At 46.6% G+C, this 14,965-nt stretch overlaps 5 protein-coding genes across 7 annotated transcripts in view, besides 1 other annotated feature; 2 read left to right on the top strand and 3 right to left on the bottom strand.

Moving 5' to 3' along the window:
• CG32547 (uncharacterized protein) overlaps nt 1–4,956 on the top strand; it is a 36,461-nt gene extending 31,505 nt beyond the window's left edge. Inside the window, exons 4-7 of one of the 2 annotated variants that reach the window (NM_001272753.2) lie at nt 710–801; nt 864–989; nt 1,551–1,889; nt 1,999–4,956. In NM_001272753.2, coding sequence (NP_001259682.1) covers nt 710–801; nt 864–989; nt 1,551–1,889; nt 1,999–3,745 — 2,304 coding nt within the window. In that variant the 3' untranslated portion in view covers nt 3,746–4,956. The remainder of the gene's footprint in view (nt 1–709; nt 802–863; nt 990–1,550; nt 1,890–1,998) is intronic. The other variant, NM_167622.3, reaches the window with a different exon arrangement.
• Nucleotides 4,957–7,401: 2,445 nt separating this feature from the next.
• CG32548 (uncharacterized protein) lies at nt 7,402–12,264 on the top strand. 2 transcript variants are annotated; one of them, NM_167617.2, is made up of 2 exons: nt 7,402–7,793; nt 11,182–12,264. In NM_167617.2, the coding sequence occupies exons 1-2, from the start codon at nt 7,575–7,577 to the stop codon at nt 12,118–12,120; spliced, it is 1,158 nt and encodes a 385-aa protein (NP_728167.1). In that variant the 5' UTR covers nt 7,402–7,574; the 3' UTR covers nt 12,121–12,264. The 2 variants fall into 2 exon arrangements, with proteins under 2 accessions (NP_728167.1, NP_573293.1); NM_133065.3 differs by lacking the exon at nt 7,402–7,793 and adding an exon at nt 10,683–10,981.
• CG43841 (uncharacterized protein) lies at nt 7,907–8,316 on the bottom strand. The gene is made up of 2 exons (NM_001272752.1): nt 8,221–8,316; nt 7,907–8,167 (listed from the first exon to the last, which is right to left on the bottom strand). The coding sequence occupies exons 1-2, from the start codon at nt 8,287–8,289 to the stop codon at nt 8,009–8,011; spliced, it is 228 nt and encodes a 75-aa protein (NP_001259681.1). The 5' UTR covers nt 8,290–8,316; the 3' UTR covers nt 7,907–8,008.
• CG32551 (uncharacterized protein) lies at nt 8,723–9,115 on the bottom strand. The gene has a single exon (NM_167618.3). The coding sequence runs from the start codon at nt 9,085–9,087 to the stop codon at nt 8,773–8,775; it is 315 nt and encodes a 104-aa protein (NP_728169.2). The 5' UTR covers nt 9,088–9,115; the 3' UTR covers nt 8,723–8,772.
• On the bottom strand, nt 9,750–10,493 carry CG6290 (uncharacterized protein). The gene has a single exon (NM_133066.2). It carries the CDS (start codon nt 10,477–10,479, stop codon nt 9,832–9,834), a length of 648 nt encoding a protein of 215 aa, NP_573294.1. The 5' UTR covers nt 10,480–10,493; the 3' UTR covers nt 9,750–9,831.
• A 916-nt stretch (nt 12,265–13,180) lies between the features above and the next one.
• Nucleotides 13,181–14,965: part of a mobile genetic element that runs on past the window's edge.

Below are 14,965 nucleotides of genomic sequence, written 5' to 3'. Positions count from 1 at the left end.
AAAGTTTCTCGCTACGCGCCAATTCATATGTAATTACAATTACGATGTAATCTCAGGTCTTTCGCGGAAGGAATGGCATTCTCCATGGGGAAGTCGGGCTCGATGGGGTGGTGGACCCACCTGGTCGGGTCGGTCAGGGTCACGGTCGAGGTCGAGGTCGCGAAAGTCAACCGTGTTACACACACCGCACCGTACTTCAGATACACTGCGGCGCTAAATTGGCAGACAAGTTGATTCAATTAAAGATTTTCGCATGGCAATCGATAGTAGAGAACCCAGACATCAAAGAACTTTCCGCCATTACGAACACCTCCCCCTCCCCCGCCAACCCACTGAAAAAACGACTTTTTAATTATAAAATCAATGAAAATAGTTTGTCCACGTGGCCTACTTCAAATCGTTTCTAAATGTCAGTCAATGACCCGATTTGGAAATGTGAAACGATGGATAAACGGCCACTTCAAAGACGGAAAGTCAAAACAATCTATTATTTACAAGCTACTTGAAGTGGAGTGAAATGGCATTATTATGCTACTGATTTCGGTGCTTCGATGATAAATCAGGACCTGGAAATCAAACTGGAAATCAGGACCTGCAAGTGGCAGGTTATCCATGCTAAATATTCCATTTAGAGCTTACATTCCGTGATTATATTTCCAAGACCATAACAATTTCAATGATATACATATTGCATATTCCCCCCTTGCAGGACTACATGCCGCAGCTGTCGGGGATCGGCCTGTGCGTGGTCAATCTGATGGACGACATGCAGGAGTACACGCGCGGACTCTTCCTGCTGATGTGAGTGCCAATGTGGAGTGCCTCGCGTAGGAGCTACCTCTGATCCCCGTCTCGATTTACAGGTACTGCGGTCCGGCCATCCTGCTGTCCTACCTGTACATCCGCACCTCCCAGGAGCTGCGTCCGCCCGACGGACCCTTCGCCGTCATGATGTACGAGCATCGCGCGGATCTGCGGATGCGCCAGAGGTGAGCACTCGCCGCGAGTCGTCGTGATTAAGCTGAAATATTAGGCCAGCTATCTGCCTGCTAATTGGGCTGATTAATTCGGTGATTTACCAATCAGTGTGCCGCCTGTCCGAGTAACCCGATTCGCAATCACTCAGCCCGTGTGCCAATCCCTTGGCCAGCGCTAATGAGCGATTGCCAGCGCCGGCGCCATCATCATCGTCCTCCTGACGACTCTTCCCCAACAAGTTCCAATTTCTTGAGCTACTTTTTCTGCTCAACCCATTGCTATTATTGTACACTTAAAGGGGTTGAAGATGGAGCCGTCTCCTGGCTCCTCCATTCATTACATTAATTGGCGAGCCAAAGGACTTGCTATAAGTGCCATAATTTACTGGCTTCTTTTTCTAGTGCACGTGTATATATATGTATGTAATAGGATTTCCGAGCAGAAACTGGCACTACTAGCTAACAACATTTTTTTTTTATGAAAATTATAATTAACGAACACATGGATCCATAAATGATCCAATTGCATCATTGACTGCTATAATAATCGCATTACTGATTATCCCTCTGTAGGAACTCCTCCACATCCTCGGTGGAGCCGCGCCACCTGAGCGGCGGGGGTGTGGCAGGATTGAGCAATGGAGGCGGCAACTCCGCCCGATCCTACGACTTGTACAGCGCCGAATTGGACGTGCATCGCGAGAAGCGGAAGCAGCGCAACTTTGGCAGCATGGCCGCCACCCAGGTGGTGTGCATGTGCCCACTGATGATACTGCGCTTCGCCAGGCTCTCGCTGGAGGAGACCTACGAGAATGCCAAGCATTTCGACTTCACCTACCTGATGTTCGTGTGGGTGGCCTTTCTGCCCACGGTCATCTTTCCCTGCATCTACGCCTCGCAGATATTGCCCAGGTGAGCCAGATGATGAGCTGAACACCTTACGCATAATGCAAACACTTGGAGACGGCTTCATTTTCTTCATCATCTTCATCATTGTTTGCTCTTTTCATACATCCCGCAGAGATGAACAGGAGCGTTTGAGGGGCTATTTTCGTTTATCCTCGAAGCGCAAGCAGAAGTCCCAACGTCGCAGCGATGCTGGCGGAGGATCCGGTGTGGGGGGCAGTTCCCGCGAGGATTCCATCGAGAAGGACGAGGCCTCGAACACGACCAGTGTTCACCACGCCGCTGAACCGCACAAGCATTCGTCAAAGTTGCGGCACGAGCGTGAGGTGCGTCTGCCAGGACACGGCTCGTCGGCTGGCGGTGATCGCTACACAGGAGCACCATATCGCCAGGGCAAGGACAGGGAAAGGGAAAGGGAAAGGGACAGGGATAGGGAGCGCGATAGGGATAGAGAGAGGGAGCGGGAACGGCAGAGGGCGGGTGGTCGCGGTGCCGGAGATGCCGGCGTGGTCAACAATCTGGGCAAAGATGTGCGCGGCAAGAAGCACGACGTCAAGATCAACATCATCTCAGATGGCGTCGGTCATGGCGCCACCAGTCACTCCCATGCCGCTCATCCCGCCCATCGCAAACAGACGGGCGGCAACAACAATAACAACAACAACAGCAGTCGAAGTCGCACCAATCCCGGCCAGCGGCATGGTGGCAGCAAGCTAACCGCCGACTGTCTGTCCAACGTGACCGCCTCGACGTTCTGCAACGGCAGCGGAAGCGTAACTGCCGGCGCAACCGGAAACGGAAATGGCCCGAGCGGCGTACTTATCCCAGACGACAGCAGCACAAGCAACTATGGCGACGGCGAGGAGAGCTCCGTGGTCAGCAGCATGATGGTGCCGCCGCAACGCTGGCCAGGATCGGGCGGCGGTGTGCTGCGCCACAAGGACGTTTCATTTAGCGAGTGCAGCAGCACCTTTTCGTCGAGCACTCTGGAGCGCGACCTAGAGATTATGGACCAGCTGGAGCGGGAGCGGAGCATGGACATCCAAGAGATGCTGCAGCGCGAACGGGAGCGGGAAAAGGTGCGTCGCCAGCTGCCGGACATCGAGAAGCTATACGCGCAGCGTTCGCCGAAGGGAAAGCGCGGCGAGGCAGCTGGAGCCGGAGCCGGAACCGGAGCGGGACTGGCGCTGGTCATGCCCGGCAGTGATCCGCTGAGCAGTCTCTCGCAATCCCGCTCGATCTCCACGGAGTACAGCCTGTGCTCCACCTTGGAGACCAGCGGCGCTGGTGTGTCCGTTGGCCACGACGAGGTGCTGCCGCACCACCTGGAGGAGGTGGAGGAGGAGGTGGTGCCGCCGGATTTCTATGACAGCTATACGCCAGGCGGCACCCAGAACCTGCCACCCAATGCCGGTGGCGCTGTGCCGGTGGCCACTGCTGCAGTTCCCGCCTATCAGTACCAGTACAGTCGCAATCGGCTGAGCCGCAAGAGTTCCGGCTCCAGTTCGGGCCACCATCATCACGGTCATCATCATGGCCAGCATGGCGGCGGGGGCGTTGGAGGCGTGGCCGGAGGACGCGGCTCCAAGCGGGACAGCTTCAATTCGCTAAACGGCACGGATCTGATTGCCGGCGCCTTCTGCGAGCTGGATCCCACGCAACCGCTGAACAAGATGGCCGTGATCGAGGGCCGGATGCGACGCAGCAGTCCGCGCAACGCCAGCTTTAGCTCCGGATCCGGGGTGTCCGGACGCAGCTCGATGAAGTCCTCGTCGCGGGACTATGACTACGGGCACGGCTCCTCCTCGCACTCGGCGCATCCGGAGCTCGATTTCAGGGAGAACATCTTTGCGGAGCTGTAAGATGGCAGTGGGCAGAGATTTTAGGGAGCAGAAGCGAGAGGGAAACGAAAAGCTTTACGGTTACGGATTTGCCAGGAGTTGTGCAGCTACGGGAGCTACGTGTTTAAGTAGTAGAATTTGCAGAAGCTATAATTATTTTTTGTGTAGGGTATGGTATGTGTGTTGATGAGCTAACTTTTTTTTTCTTAGCAGACGCAGTTGCTCAGCGTGGAGAACACACAATTTTGTGGGTGGATACATACGGAGATACAGATACATTTACACCTAAATGCATAAGATAAACTAAATATATAGATCGAGTTATTGGAATACTTCGCCCAACTGGTTGTTGACTAATAATGTTTGTTGATTTCTGCGATCGGCGGGATTAGGATCACAGATCACGGATCGCAGTTTAGAGATCAGAGAGATTGGTGAGAAGGAAGGAAGGAAGGAAGGGGAAAGGGAATAGGGAATAGGGAATAGGAGAAAACTGTGCCAAGAAACGGAAATGGGAAGCACTCCCACAAAACGTACATATATATATATATATATATATGTCTTTTAAATGTTGCTAACTTCAATGGAATGGGGAATGGGTAGGGGGGAGGGGGGTGGCAGGTATGTGCCTGTGTTTTTAAACTTTCCCAAGCTAACATACATACATACATATATGGATATATACAGTACGATATATACACTAGACATATGCTAAGACATATTGAATATTACGAAATCAAATGAAAAGTTTATTGAATGTTAAATCAAAGTCTAACTACGAACTACGAATTACAAAATACAAAATCCGATTAAACCATACAAGTTATAGTTGTAAGACTAAGCAATTCTTCTGAGCCCCAAAGAATTGCTTCCACAAACACACACACACACACACGCACACACAAAGTATATGTTCCAGCATTCCAGCGGGCATCCAGATACAGATACAATTTGTTGGATACGAACTCCTTTCATCCCGATGCAGATACCGATCCTGCCTGGATCCTTAGATTTATATAGCCCCAAATATATACATACATACATACATACATACATACATACATACATACCCCTAAGTGTGCAAGTGTCCGTTCGTGTGTCTAGCGATAAGTTCATTTTTTCTGTGCCGCTCCGCTGGCTGTTTGTTGTGGTGATTCGATGGTTCGATGGTTCGATGGTTCGATGGTTCGATGGTTCGGTTGGCGGTACGGTGGTGCTGCCTGGATGTGAGCAAAAAAAAAAAAAAACTAATAAAAACAAATTTTATGTGAGTTGAACACACAAAAGCAAATCTCTCATTGACAGCGTTTTATTTGGGAGTAAACCATCAAATCCCGTTGTTTCGGCTCAATTCCCCGGGGCCAATAGGTAAGTCTACACTGGGAGAAAAGCGTGATGATGGCTTCAAAATCAATTATTGGAGTCTTTAAAATGAATGATACCTTGGCACTTTTGTTCTTATAATAAAGAAAAAAATTAACAGCTTCTGATTTATTATGCATTGATTTCTTTGGCTTGGCAATATAATATATATAATAAATATATAATATAATGATTTAACTGAGATACTAATTGACAGCATCGATGCATTACACTTGTGTGATCAGTGTAAATAACCATTTGACCTGCAAAGCGTTTATTTATTTTGTTTTTCTCTGTGCTTTTTTGGGGATTCTGGGTCTCGGGTTGGCGCGCACCTCAATAAAATCCGTGGAAATGCAGGGCCGGGCACCGAAAAATAATACGCGCCTGCTGGGAGCAAATGTATGCCCCGAGAGGAATGTGAACGGGAATGGGAATGGGAATGGGTCCGGAATAGGGTCAGTGCGCGAGTTCAAAAGTTCAACGCGGGGCCACTGACTCAGCCTGCGGATGCGACTCCTCCTCCGGTTTCTCGGATACGGTTGTTTCGGCTGCTGCGTCGTCCACCCGTGACCTGACCCAGTAAAATGATTAAGTGACGTTATTTAGCAGCTGGCTGGGCTGGATTTACTTGACTTGCGAGACTTCCACTTCCACTACCACTGCCACATTCATTTCCACTTTTACCAGTTTGTCTCCATTTGTGTTCATCTGCTTTTTGGGTCTCCTTCTTTTTTGCATAATTTGCGCTGTTTATTTTGATGGCTTATGGTGGGGTAATCGTAAAACGACAAGCATTTCATTCGGAAAAGTCAACTTTAATGGAGAAAACACGCCCGGACGGAAACGGAAAGTACGACCCCACATGGATAGATAGGACCCAAGCCCCAAGGAATGCAGCCGGAGTGAAAGGAGAAGTTATGGCCATTACCCCGGGGCACATTAAGTTAGGAACTCGGTTTGGGTCACTTTATTGGGGTAATGCGGGTCAGCAGGCACACAAACACACAGACAGACAGGCAGACAGTCGGGGACAGACAACTTTCAATCGTGTGAAATGCGCTTTCAATTACACGCCGCATAATGAAATGCGCAAATAAATTTATGACGATCACGTATCACGTATACGCAACGGTGGCAGGTAAGCGCGCGCTTAAGTGACCATTACGCACTAACCACCACCAGGTCTTTGCTGCTTTCATAATAATCGTTGCCCTGCCAACGGGCCAAATCTCATTGGGCCATCAAAACTGCATTCCAATTGAGCCGATTTTTCGCTTCTTACTCTGGCCTTAACCCCGCTTCCGTATCTTGGTGGCTAAAGCCATTCGTACACAGCGACAAAAGCCCACTAGTCTTCTCACTTCATCATGCTCTGCGTTTAGAGAACGATGGGTCTGAAGGCGCACTCGTTTTCGCACCGTGTAGCCGGCATTTGCAAGTTTCGCTTTTCGGACATATCGCGCATTCCGGGCACGTTCCTATAAACAACGTTTTATGCCGGTGTTTATGTTTAGTTTGCCGTTCGCCCAGCGGGGGCGGATTGTTATGTAAGTGCCAAAGAGCATATTCAATTTGAATTGGAATTGGAATTGCCATCTACATCTACACCCTCCACTGCACACTCCTCCCCGCCGTTGTTATTGCTTATTCCATATTCCGCAGGCAGACACCAAAGTTTAAAGAAAGTTATCCACGCAAAATGTGAAACAAAACAATGCGGGTGAAAATTAAAATAAAATATATATCGAAATTGAAATTATGGAAAATTATATTAAACGCGACAGGGTAGGGCAGCTTTGTCAAAAAAAAAGAAAAAAACTTGAAGGCACAGCAGTTCAATTGGATTACATTAGATATCTTGGATTTCAGGCAACGATTTCGAATAGAAGCTATAATACTTTCCAACTGCACAGAGAAAATCAAATGACACCTTTTAAAAAATAATCTAATGGATGATTAGATTGAACCTATTATTGAGAAGTTAACTTCGTGAAATATTTCGCTCTAATGATAAACTGAAGTCATTATTCTATAAGTGTTATTAAAATATGATTTTTCAGGTGCTTCATAAACCGAAAATTGAGACTATTATTATCTTCAAATTTGGTTCAACTATTATTTACTTCACTTTATTCACACATTTAAGACGTAAAGAGTACAACATTTTTTGGGCCAAACTTTATGGCCAAAATATGTATGCATGTACGCTGTTTTTGGGGCCAAAAACTGAAGTGGCAGAGGCAGAGAGCCAAGCGTGGACATTCCCCAATCGAAGGCGGTATAAAATCGGTGGACAGTCGGCGGGCGCTGCACAGTCAACCATCGACGTTCGCGAGTCGCGTCCGCTTAGCTGATAACGATCCATAGTCCGATTGCACGGTTGCTCGGACATACTGCCAAATCAACGGGAGACGAAGTCGAGTTCCAATACCAGGCCATCCAGCCATCCAGCCATCAACCATCCATTAGCCTCACCACGTAAATCATGTTCGCATTGGCCTTGACGGTGGCGGCCTTGGTGCTTGCCGGCCAGCAGGAGGTGTGCCGCGCACAGGTCTCCATCCACACGGACGCCAACTCGAACTCCTACAGCCTGAAGACGCCCGGAGTGCAGCAGACCTTCACCCGGTACTACGGAGGAGCGGCCAAGAACCAGCAGGTGGAGCAGCCGCAGCTGCAGCAGCCGCAGGAGCAGGAGCAGTTGGTAAGTACATCACGGCAATGGTGAGGGGTGAATCTACTATTGAAACTCTGGGAAAAGCACATAAAGTTAAACTTGAATTTTAAAATTGCTTAAGAAAACACTGGATAACAATTATACGAGGGAAAAAGTTGCGGACACACTCTTCAATTTAATTTAATATTTAGCCACATGGCGTTGCTTTAGAGTAGTACTATGAATTGGAATTCGAATTGAAATTAACCGCCAAAGTTTTGGATGTTCGATGCTTGTTCGGGTAGAAAGGGCGTTCCATTGAATGTCCCGTCACCATACTCCGAACTTTGTGGGCCCTGCATATTGTTTTCGAAGATCTCCTGCATTTGATCGACGGCGTCCATCACATCAGTGGGCATATTCTGCAGGGAATTTGGGTATCAAGGATATACGATACGAGTACGAAGTATCTTACCTGTGACCAGACGGGCGAAATGCTCCAATGGAGCAGACCTAGACTCAGGATTAAAATAGGCGATGTCATCCTGTGATGGCTTCACTTCCCAATAATTGATTGCCAAGAAGAAAGCCAGCTATTTAACCTGTCACTTTCTAGTTATTCTGCTTAATTACGCGAAAAACAGATATGTTTTCATGTTTACATAATCTAGATGCAACATCTAGCATCTGGTTTAGTTAGCATGCGAGGTTGTTATTGGCAATTAGCTTAGTGGCTTACAGATCTAATTAAACCAGAGATGAAAAAATCTCATTTTTGTTGGTTGGAAAAGCATTTTAAGCCGAATCATTCAGTGCCTAATTGGTTATCATCCGCAGATGTATACCATATTACTTAGTATTGTCATTTTGTAGTATTCAAAAAATAATTATAAATACCCGCTTGGAAATGTACCTAAATCAAAAGCAATCAAGTTGGCTTTCAACGGATGATATTTCCCAAATCAAATGAATGTTTTAAATTCTTTGCTACGCTTTATTTGCTCGAAACGAAAGTAAAACGCCCATTTCAGCGGTTAGAAAATACTTCATTGGGTGAATCGAGATCCGTGGTGTCGGAGAAAAGGTTCTTGAGTTCCTCAAAGTAGTTCTTAAACGAGTCCACCATCGCGTTCCAGGCTTGGGTTATATTTTGTCCAAACTCCCGCGCCGCATCGCCGATCCGCTTGTCCAGCCTTGGATCGTCGGGATAGACCAAATGCGGTCGCACATCGTCGTACTCGTTGGAGTAGTCCAGATCGAACTCGTCGGCCCAAGTTTGGGCCACCAGAGCGAGGGTCAGGGCCACGATTAGTAGGGCAGAGAATCTGGGTCCGGAAATCATTTGGCCAACTGTTGTGCCCAGCCACCTGAATGCGCCTTTTGTACCCAGCCTTTTTAATTCAATCAGATTTCGACCAGACACGGAAATGTTCGAAATGCATGTCGAGATGCATCTCATCTGGCCCGGAAGTGCCCACTGACCGTTGGCTCATCGTGACTCGGCTCGTTTCCGTATCTCCCATCTGGACAGCCTTCAGTAGTCGAGTTGCTGTGGTGACCCCAATGGCCTTCTCCTCGGACCACTTTCGATCGGATTGCTCAGAAATGACAGTTCGCTTTTTGCTTTATTGCCTCTGCCTGAGGAATCTTTATCGATTGGGGGTGACTCTTCGGCGGTGACCTTTTTAAAGAGCAACAAATAAGGTTGAGTTCTTAAAGGTATGCCACTTTAAAATGGTAACCGGATTCCAAGTTTTGGGTCACCTTGGTGATATGTTTAGTTGAGCTCACAAGCATTTGTAGTTTAAAGACGGAGTACACGTTTTTTTTGACTCTAATGCCGTTTGGGGTCACCTTTTACCAAAGGTGATTGGCCTTAATTGGCTACTACATTGATAATATGATGGGGTCTTAAAATGGATGTAATCTATAGTACATATTTGAATGAAGACGTAATCGTAATGTTTTTGGCCAACCCAGAAAACATGCCGCTCAACACAGTTTCCGGTTTTCAGTTGATTTTATTGCACTTATAAACAAACAAAAAAAATACACTCGATGGTGGTCGTCAGGGAGCTCGGTGATTCTACGCCGTGGAGTTGGCCGTTTCGGTGATCTTCTGGCGCACCTGCTGCACCACATCCGCTACGTTGTTCACAAACGAAAGCCACATGGCCTTGATTCTGGTGCCCAGGCCCAAGGGATCCGCTCCGTCCATATTCTGTGTCACTTCCATGCCCTTCTCCTCCTGCCGTCGTCGTCGCACCAACTTCTTGTTCTTTTTGCCAGTGGTCTTGGGACTCACTCGGGATCGGGAGGCATTGTTGGCGGCCCGCTTTTGAGCTCGTCTCCGTCTGGCCTCCACGTCATCGTCGGCGGACGCCGCTGTGGTGGCGGCAGCGCTCATTTTCCAGAAGCAAGGAGCGCGTTTGAGGCGATGCAGGCTCCGCCGCCTTCGCTTCCGACGACGATCCTCCTCGGATGAATCGGTGGCAATGGGACGTATGGCATCTCCATAGCCAACGGCCGTTTTCGAGTGCACGGACATCAGGGGATTGTCAATGTCGACGTCGCGGGAGATGGCGGCGCCACTCTGAACTGCCTCCGCTATATTTCCGGCCAGAGACATGGCGCCCATGCCCAGCGACTCTAGCGGATTCTGTGGACCTGGCCTGGCCGCAATCATGGCCAGACCCGCGACAACCAGGAGAAGTGCCAGCTGATGGCGATTCATCGTTTCTAACTGTAAGGTTGCGGCATTGCATCCGCGCTTTTTAAGCCATCGAATCGCGTGATTCCCTTCGATACATATCGATTTGAATCCACACCATGGCACCGATGGCTAGTAGAGATCACAGTAGGCTTTCGGATTGGCCCGACGACAGCTGTCAGGTGTCACCGGACTGGTTGAGCTATCCAGTCAGTATCACTTGCTCGCTCAGTCGGTTCAGATCGGTTCGTTTTACAATTTTTCCCGCTACAGACTTCGTAAACAAATTGTATCAAAATCTGAATTTGAAAATCAATTTTTGGCTATCCACACTCGAGCTACACAACCTCTCGTCAAAACTTTTAAGTTTACATCGCGACAAACGGAACAACAGGGAATCATGAGATCCAGCAAAGTTCGTGGGGGCAACGCCAGTCGATTGGCTGACGCGGAGGGACAGTGGGGAAAGGGATGCCTGGGTTCCCAGCACTCAATTATCAAGAATCACGGGCGTGGCCTTTCATCCGTGAGTAAAGGAAAGCGTGTTATAAGCTCAATTGTATGAATATTTTACAAAACGAAATCAAAAGTTACACATCGAAAACGGCCTACTACTTGCGCACATTAGACACTCATCTAAATATCATTTAAGCCAGTTCAGAATAAGGATAAAATTGTCCTGGTTTAGCTTCCATTCTCATCCGTTTATTCCTCTAACCTATGCAGCAAACTCCCACGCAATTTGGTGGATTCTCGCCGTCGGGACAGCAGTATCCTGCCGTGTACTCGCAGCCAGGATTCCGGGCCGATGGTAAGCTGAAGGTCACGCCCAACTCGCTGCTCCAGCAGCAGCAACAGCAGCAACAGCAGCAACAGCAGCAACAGCAGCAACAGCAGCAACAGCAGCAACAGCAGCTCCTGGCGCAGCAGCAGCAGCAACTCCTGGCCGCCACATCGCCGCAGGTAGCAGCTGCATCCGGACCAGGAGTGGGCGTTAGCGGTGGCGTGGTCAACATGCCCAGCTATGCGGACCAGATGCACGCCGCCTTCCTCGATTATCAGCGCCAACGAGCCGAGTTCGAGCAGCAGCAGCAGCACCTGCTGCAGAAGCTCTACCACTACTATCCCGATGTATCCGGCGGCCTAACATCACCGGCTCATCAGATTCAACCCCAAACCCCCCAGATAGCTGCTCCCGCCGATGTGGGAGGCGCTCCGGCGGGCGTGGCAGCACAGAACGCAGCTGGCCGCTTCGCCTACCGTCGGCCGCAGTTCAGCAACAATGGCCTGCAGCCCGAGCGCCTTGCATCCGGATCCATTGTGCCCGGAGGTCCAGTAAGAGGAGGTCCAGTTGGAGTCATCCCGGGAGGAGTGATCGGATCAGCGCCTTTGCGCTCCAACAGTCTGGGAGGGGGAGCAAGTGGAGACTTCTACTCCACGCAACAGCACATGGGCTTCATGCAGCAGCAGCAGCAGGACGTGCTCCGTGACCAGCAGCAGTCGGTGGCCCATCAGTTCGCCACCAGCCAGTTGGCGCCCACCACCCGCCAGAGCTATGGGATGGCCGTTCCCATGTCCTCCGTGCTGGGATCCCCCACCTACCAGCAATCGCCGGACGTCTCTCATGTGAGCTTCTCAAGCGGCAATCTCAACTACAGCTTCTAATGATGATGAGCTGTTATTCCAAGGACTTCCAAAACTAGTATTTTCATTTTTTTTTCACACACCTTTTTTTTTGCGTAAATTTTCGTGGTATTTGATAAGAGGAATTGTTTAGGGCAAGCAAGAATAAATTTTGTAAGTGATGATAATTGTTGGTTTTTAGAGGGGTGGATGCATTTCAGGCTTATCAAATGGTGATTATGGCTTACGAAGTTACGAGGGTTAGATTTGCCTGAAGAAGAGTTTGAATGTGCACTTCTGGCCTCGAGTTATGTACTCTAGTTAGTTGCTTAATTAGCCCAAATCCATCCTATATGACCCAACAGCATTTCATTACTAATAAACCATCGGCACGTGCTCCGTGGAATCTAGCTGGTCAGTTAACTGGCCCCACTTACCAGATTCATCATGGCTAATGATGGGTCATTCCTAATCGGCAACGCTCATCTTTAACACGCCGCCGAGCTCACGTGCAATAAATGCATTAATATTGCTTTGAACGGACCGCCTTCGCATTGGCACACAATTGCTGCCATTGAATCTGTTTATAGAGTTAATATAATCCGTCCCATGCCATCGTACATCCCACTGGCGGATCCATTTATCCGAGCAGCCAGTCGCAGTCGCAACGGCGACGGACTTCGATTGTTGGGGTATTATTAGACATCCATGGGAATGGACATCCTCTGCTCGAGTCCACCACCACTTGCACCGCCGAGTGGTGCATCAATGAACGGAGACAATTGCCCTGGTTGGCCGGCGGCTAATTGGGACGAGGATGATGCTGATGGGAACGAGGTCACTGGATGGGTGGTGGGGGTTGGACTCAACTGGCCACAGCGAAGCGCAGTCCAAACATACATGATGAGCCCCGAATCCTTTGAGTGGCCACGTGTGCATCCATTTCAATATCCATATCTGCACTGCGAGAAGCCGTGGATTAACTTAATTGAATACATCTACTATATATGAGTAACTAAAAATAACCAAATTTAATTGGCAAACTGAAGGTTAGACCTGTTAGTTATTTTAAGTCCAAGTTTCAAAGATTTCATACATATATAGTTATGTGGAAGGTTGATAGGGCCTTCCGAGCAGAGACCGTTGTGTCCAAAAGATCGTTGCCTCCAGAAACGACTTCGTTGTCGTCTGTAGGTTGAAGGATTGAACTCCTCAGTTAAGCACCCATCGACTTCTTTGTCGATTAAAGAGGGGTTAAAACAAAACGAAAGGTTTCGCTTAACAAATTGAGGGTTTATTCAATGATGTGTACAGATCGAGGTCTTCTTGTCTACTGACTAAAAATAAAGCTAAGCTCAGACAAAAAGCTTAGCGCCATGTGTATTCTAACATAACTTAATCTAATAAGAGGGTATGTAAGGGTATACATGACTCCCCCAGCGTAAGTTTCAAGTATGTGGTTGAAATTATTTCATTAAGTAATACATATGTAAATAATAGGAGTACAGAAATGTTAGGTTTCACAATCTTCATTTTGATATTTATATTTCCGTTTCACCTGATCCTTATAGATTTTTCGTTTATTGTCTTTATTATTAATCAAGTAGTTACCGTATTGAGTGTAATTACTTATTTCTTTATATTTTGGATTTGATTTTCCTACTTGATTATTTTTTACAAATATATTTGAGAAGTTTGACTCGTTTATGTTATCCTGTTTTGCATTTAAAGTTTGTTTGTTTCTTACTAGCTTTTCGGATAGTTTAGAGATGTCTTCGTGACAAAGTATATTATTAAATAAATCTATCGGTCTAATATTTGTGGTTGAATGAATTGTGTTATTATAGCAAACAATTGCTTTATAAACATTTTCTTGAATAGTGTCAAAATTGTTTGGATCAGCATTATACAATCGCATATGTTCATTTAGGGTTAAGTGCAATCTTTCCACATCAGAGTTTCCAGTTTTCTTATAAGGAGTTGTAAAGTGTATATCTATGTTATTTTCGAGGAGAAATTGCTTAATTACGACAATATCGAATTCGTTATCAGTTACAATCTTTTTCGGCTTTCCTAAGTATTGAATTCTTAATTTGATTGCGTTAAGCAAAGAAATCCAAGATCTGTCTTTAATATGTTGAGCAGTGGCATATTTAGACATTTTGTCAATTGATGTAACGTACATAATGTTTCTTTTAGGATACCAGATGTCTATGTGAATTATATCGTTTATTTTATCTGGCGTTTCTGTAATATTAAAATTATATTTTATAGGTTGTCTATCATATTTGGCTAAATTACAAATTTTACAATTGTTAATATAATTTTGAATAAACTTTTGCATTTTTGGATAATAGTATTTTTCTCTTATAGATATAAAAATTTCGTTAATGCCTCTGTGATTATTCTTTATGTGTTCGTTTTCGATAATCTTCAGGAGTTTTTCTTTATCATTTATGTCTTCTAACAATGTACCTGACTTTAGAATTCTTAAATTTTTATTACTTGAAAAATACTGCCTATAAATTTCTTGAAATTTTACAAATAAACTTAAATTTTCACAAAATATTACAACTAAGCCTTTTTCTGGCAGTTTCTCTTGCATGAACTTAAGCATATTTTCCTGATTTCCGCTTGATTTAAAGATATGTCGTATTTTCTTGTTATGCAAAATTTTGAAGGTACTTAAATCGCTTTCCGCTTCTATTATTTGTATTTGGATTTTAAAAACGTTTAGACAATTAGTTGTAATACTAATAAAATTAAGATCGTCTGAGTCCGCACTGTGAATAGTTTCCAAATCGTCAATATCGTTGGCAAATATATGAATTAGATCTTTCGAGAAATCTTCATTTATAATTTTTGTCTTAGGCGTAACTTCCGGTAA

This window comes from Drosophila melanogaster, chromosome X (genome assembly GCF_000001215.4).
Source record: "Drosophila melanogaster chromosome X".
In the NCBI taxonomy this organism is placed as follows: domain Eukaryota; kingdom Metazoa; phylum Arthropoda; class Insecta; order Diptera; family Drosophilidae; genus Drosophila; species Drosophila melanogaster.
Note: the sequence above shows the minus strand (reverse complement) of the source record. Positions and strands in the feature narration are given on the sequence as shown.

What these genes read in the sequence shown, in the direction of transcription:
- CG32548 (NM_167617.2), top strand. Translation starts at nt 7,575, where the DNA reads ATGTTCGCATTGGCCTTGACGGTGGCGGCCTTGGTGCTTGCCGGCCAG. An exon ending in CGCAGGAGCAGGAGCAGTTG is followed by an intron (nt 7,794 to 11,181) that starts GTAAGTACATCA and finishes TAACCTATGCAG; the next exon opens with CAAACTCCCACGCAATTTGG.
- CG43841 (NM_001272752.1), bottom strand. Translation starts at nt 8,289, where the DNA reads ATGACATCGCCTATTTTAATCCTGAGTCTAGGTCTGCTCCATTGGAGC. An exon ending in TTTCGCCCGTCTGGTCACAG is followed by an intron (nt 8,168 to 8,220) that starts GTAAGATACTTC and finishes AATTCCCTGCAG; the next exon opens with AATATGCCCACTGATGTGAT.
- CG32551 (NM_167618.3), bottom strand. Translation starts at nt 9,087, where the DNA reads ATGATTTCCGGACCCAGATTCTCTGCCCTACTAATCGTGGCCCTGACC.
- CG6290 (NM_133066.2), bottom strand. Translation starts at nt 10,479, where the DNA reads ATGAATCGCCATCAGCTGGCACTTCTCCTGGTTGTCGCGGGTCTGGCC.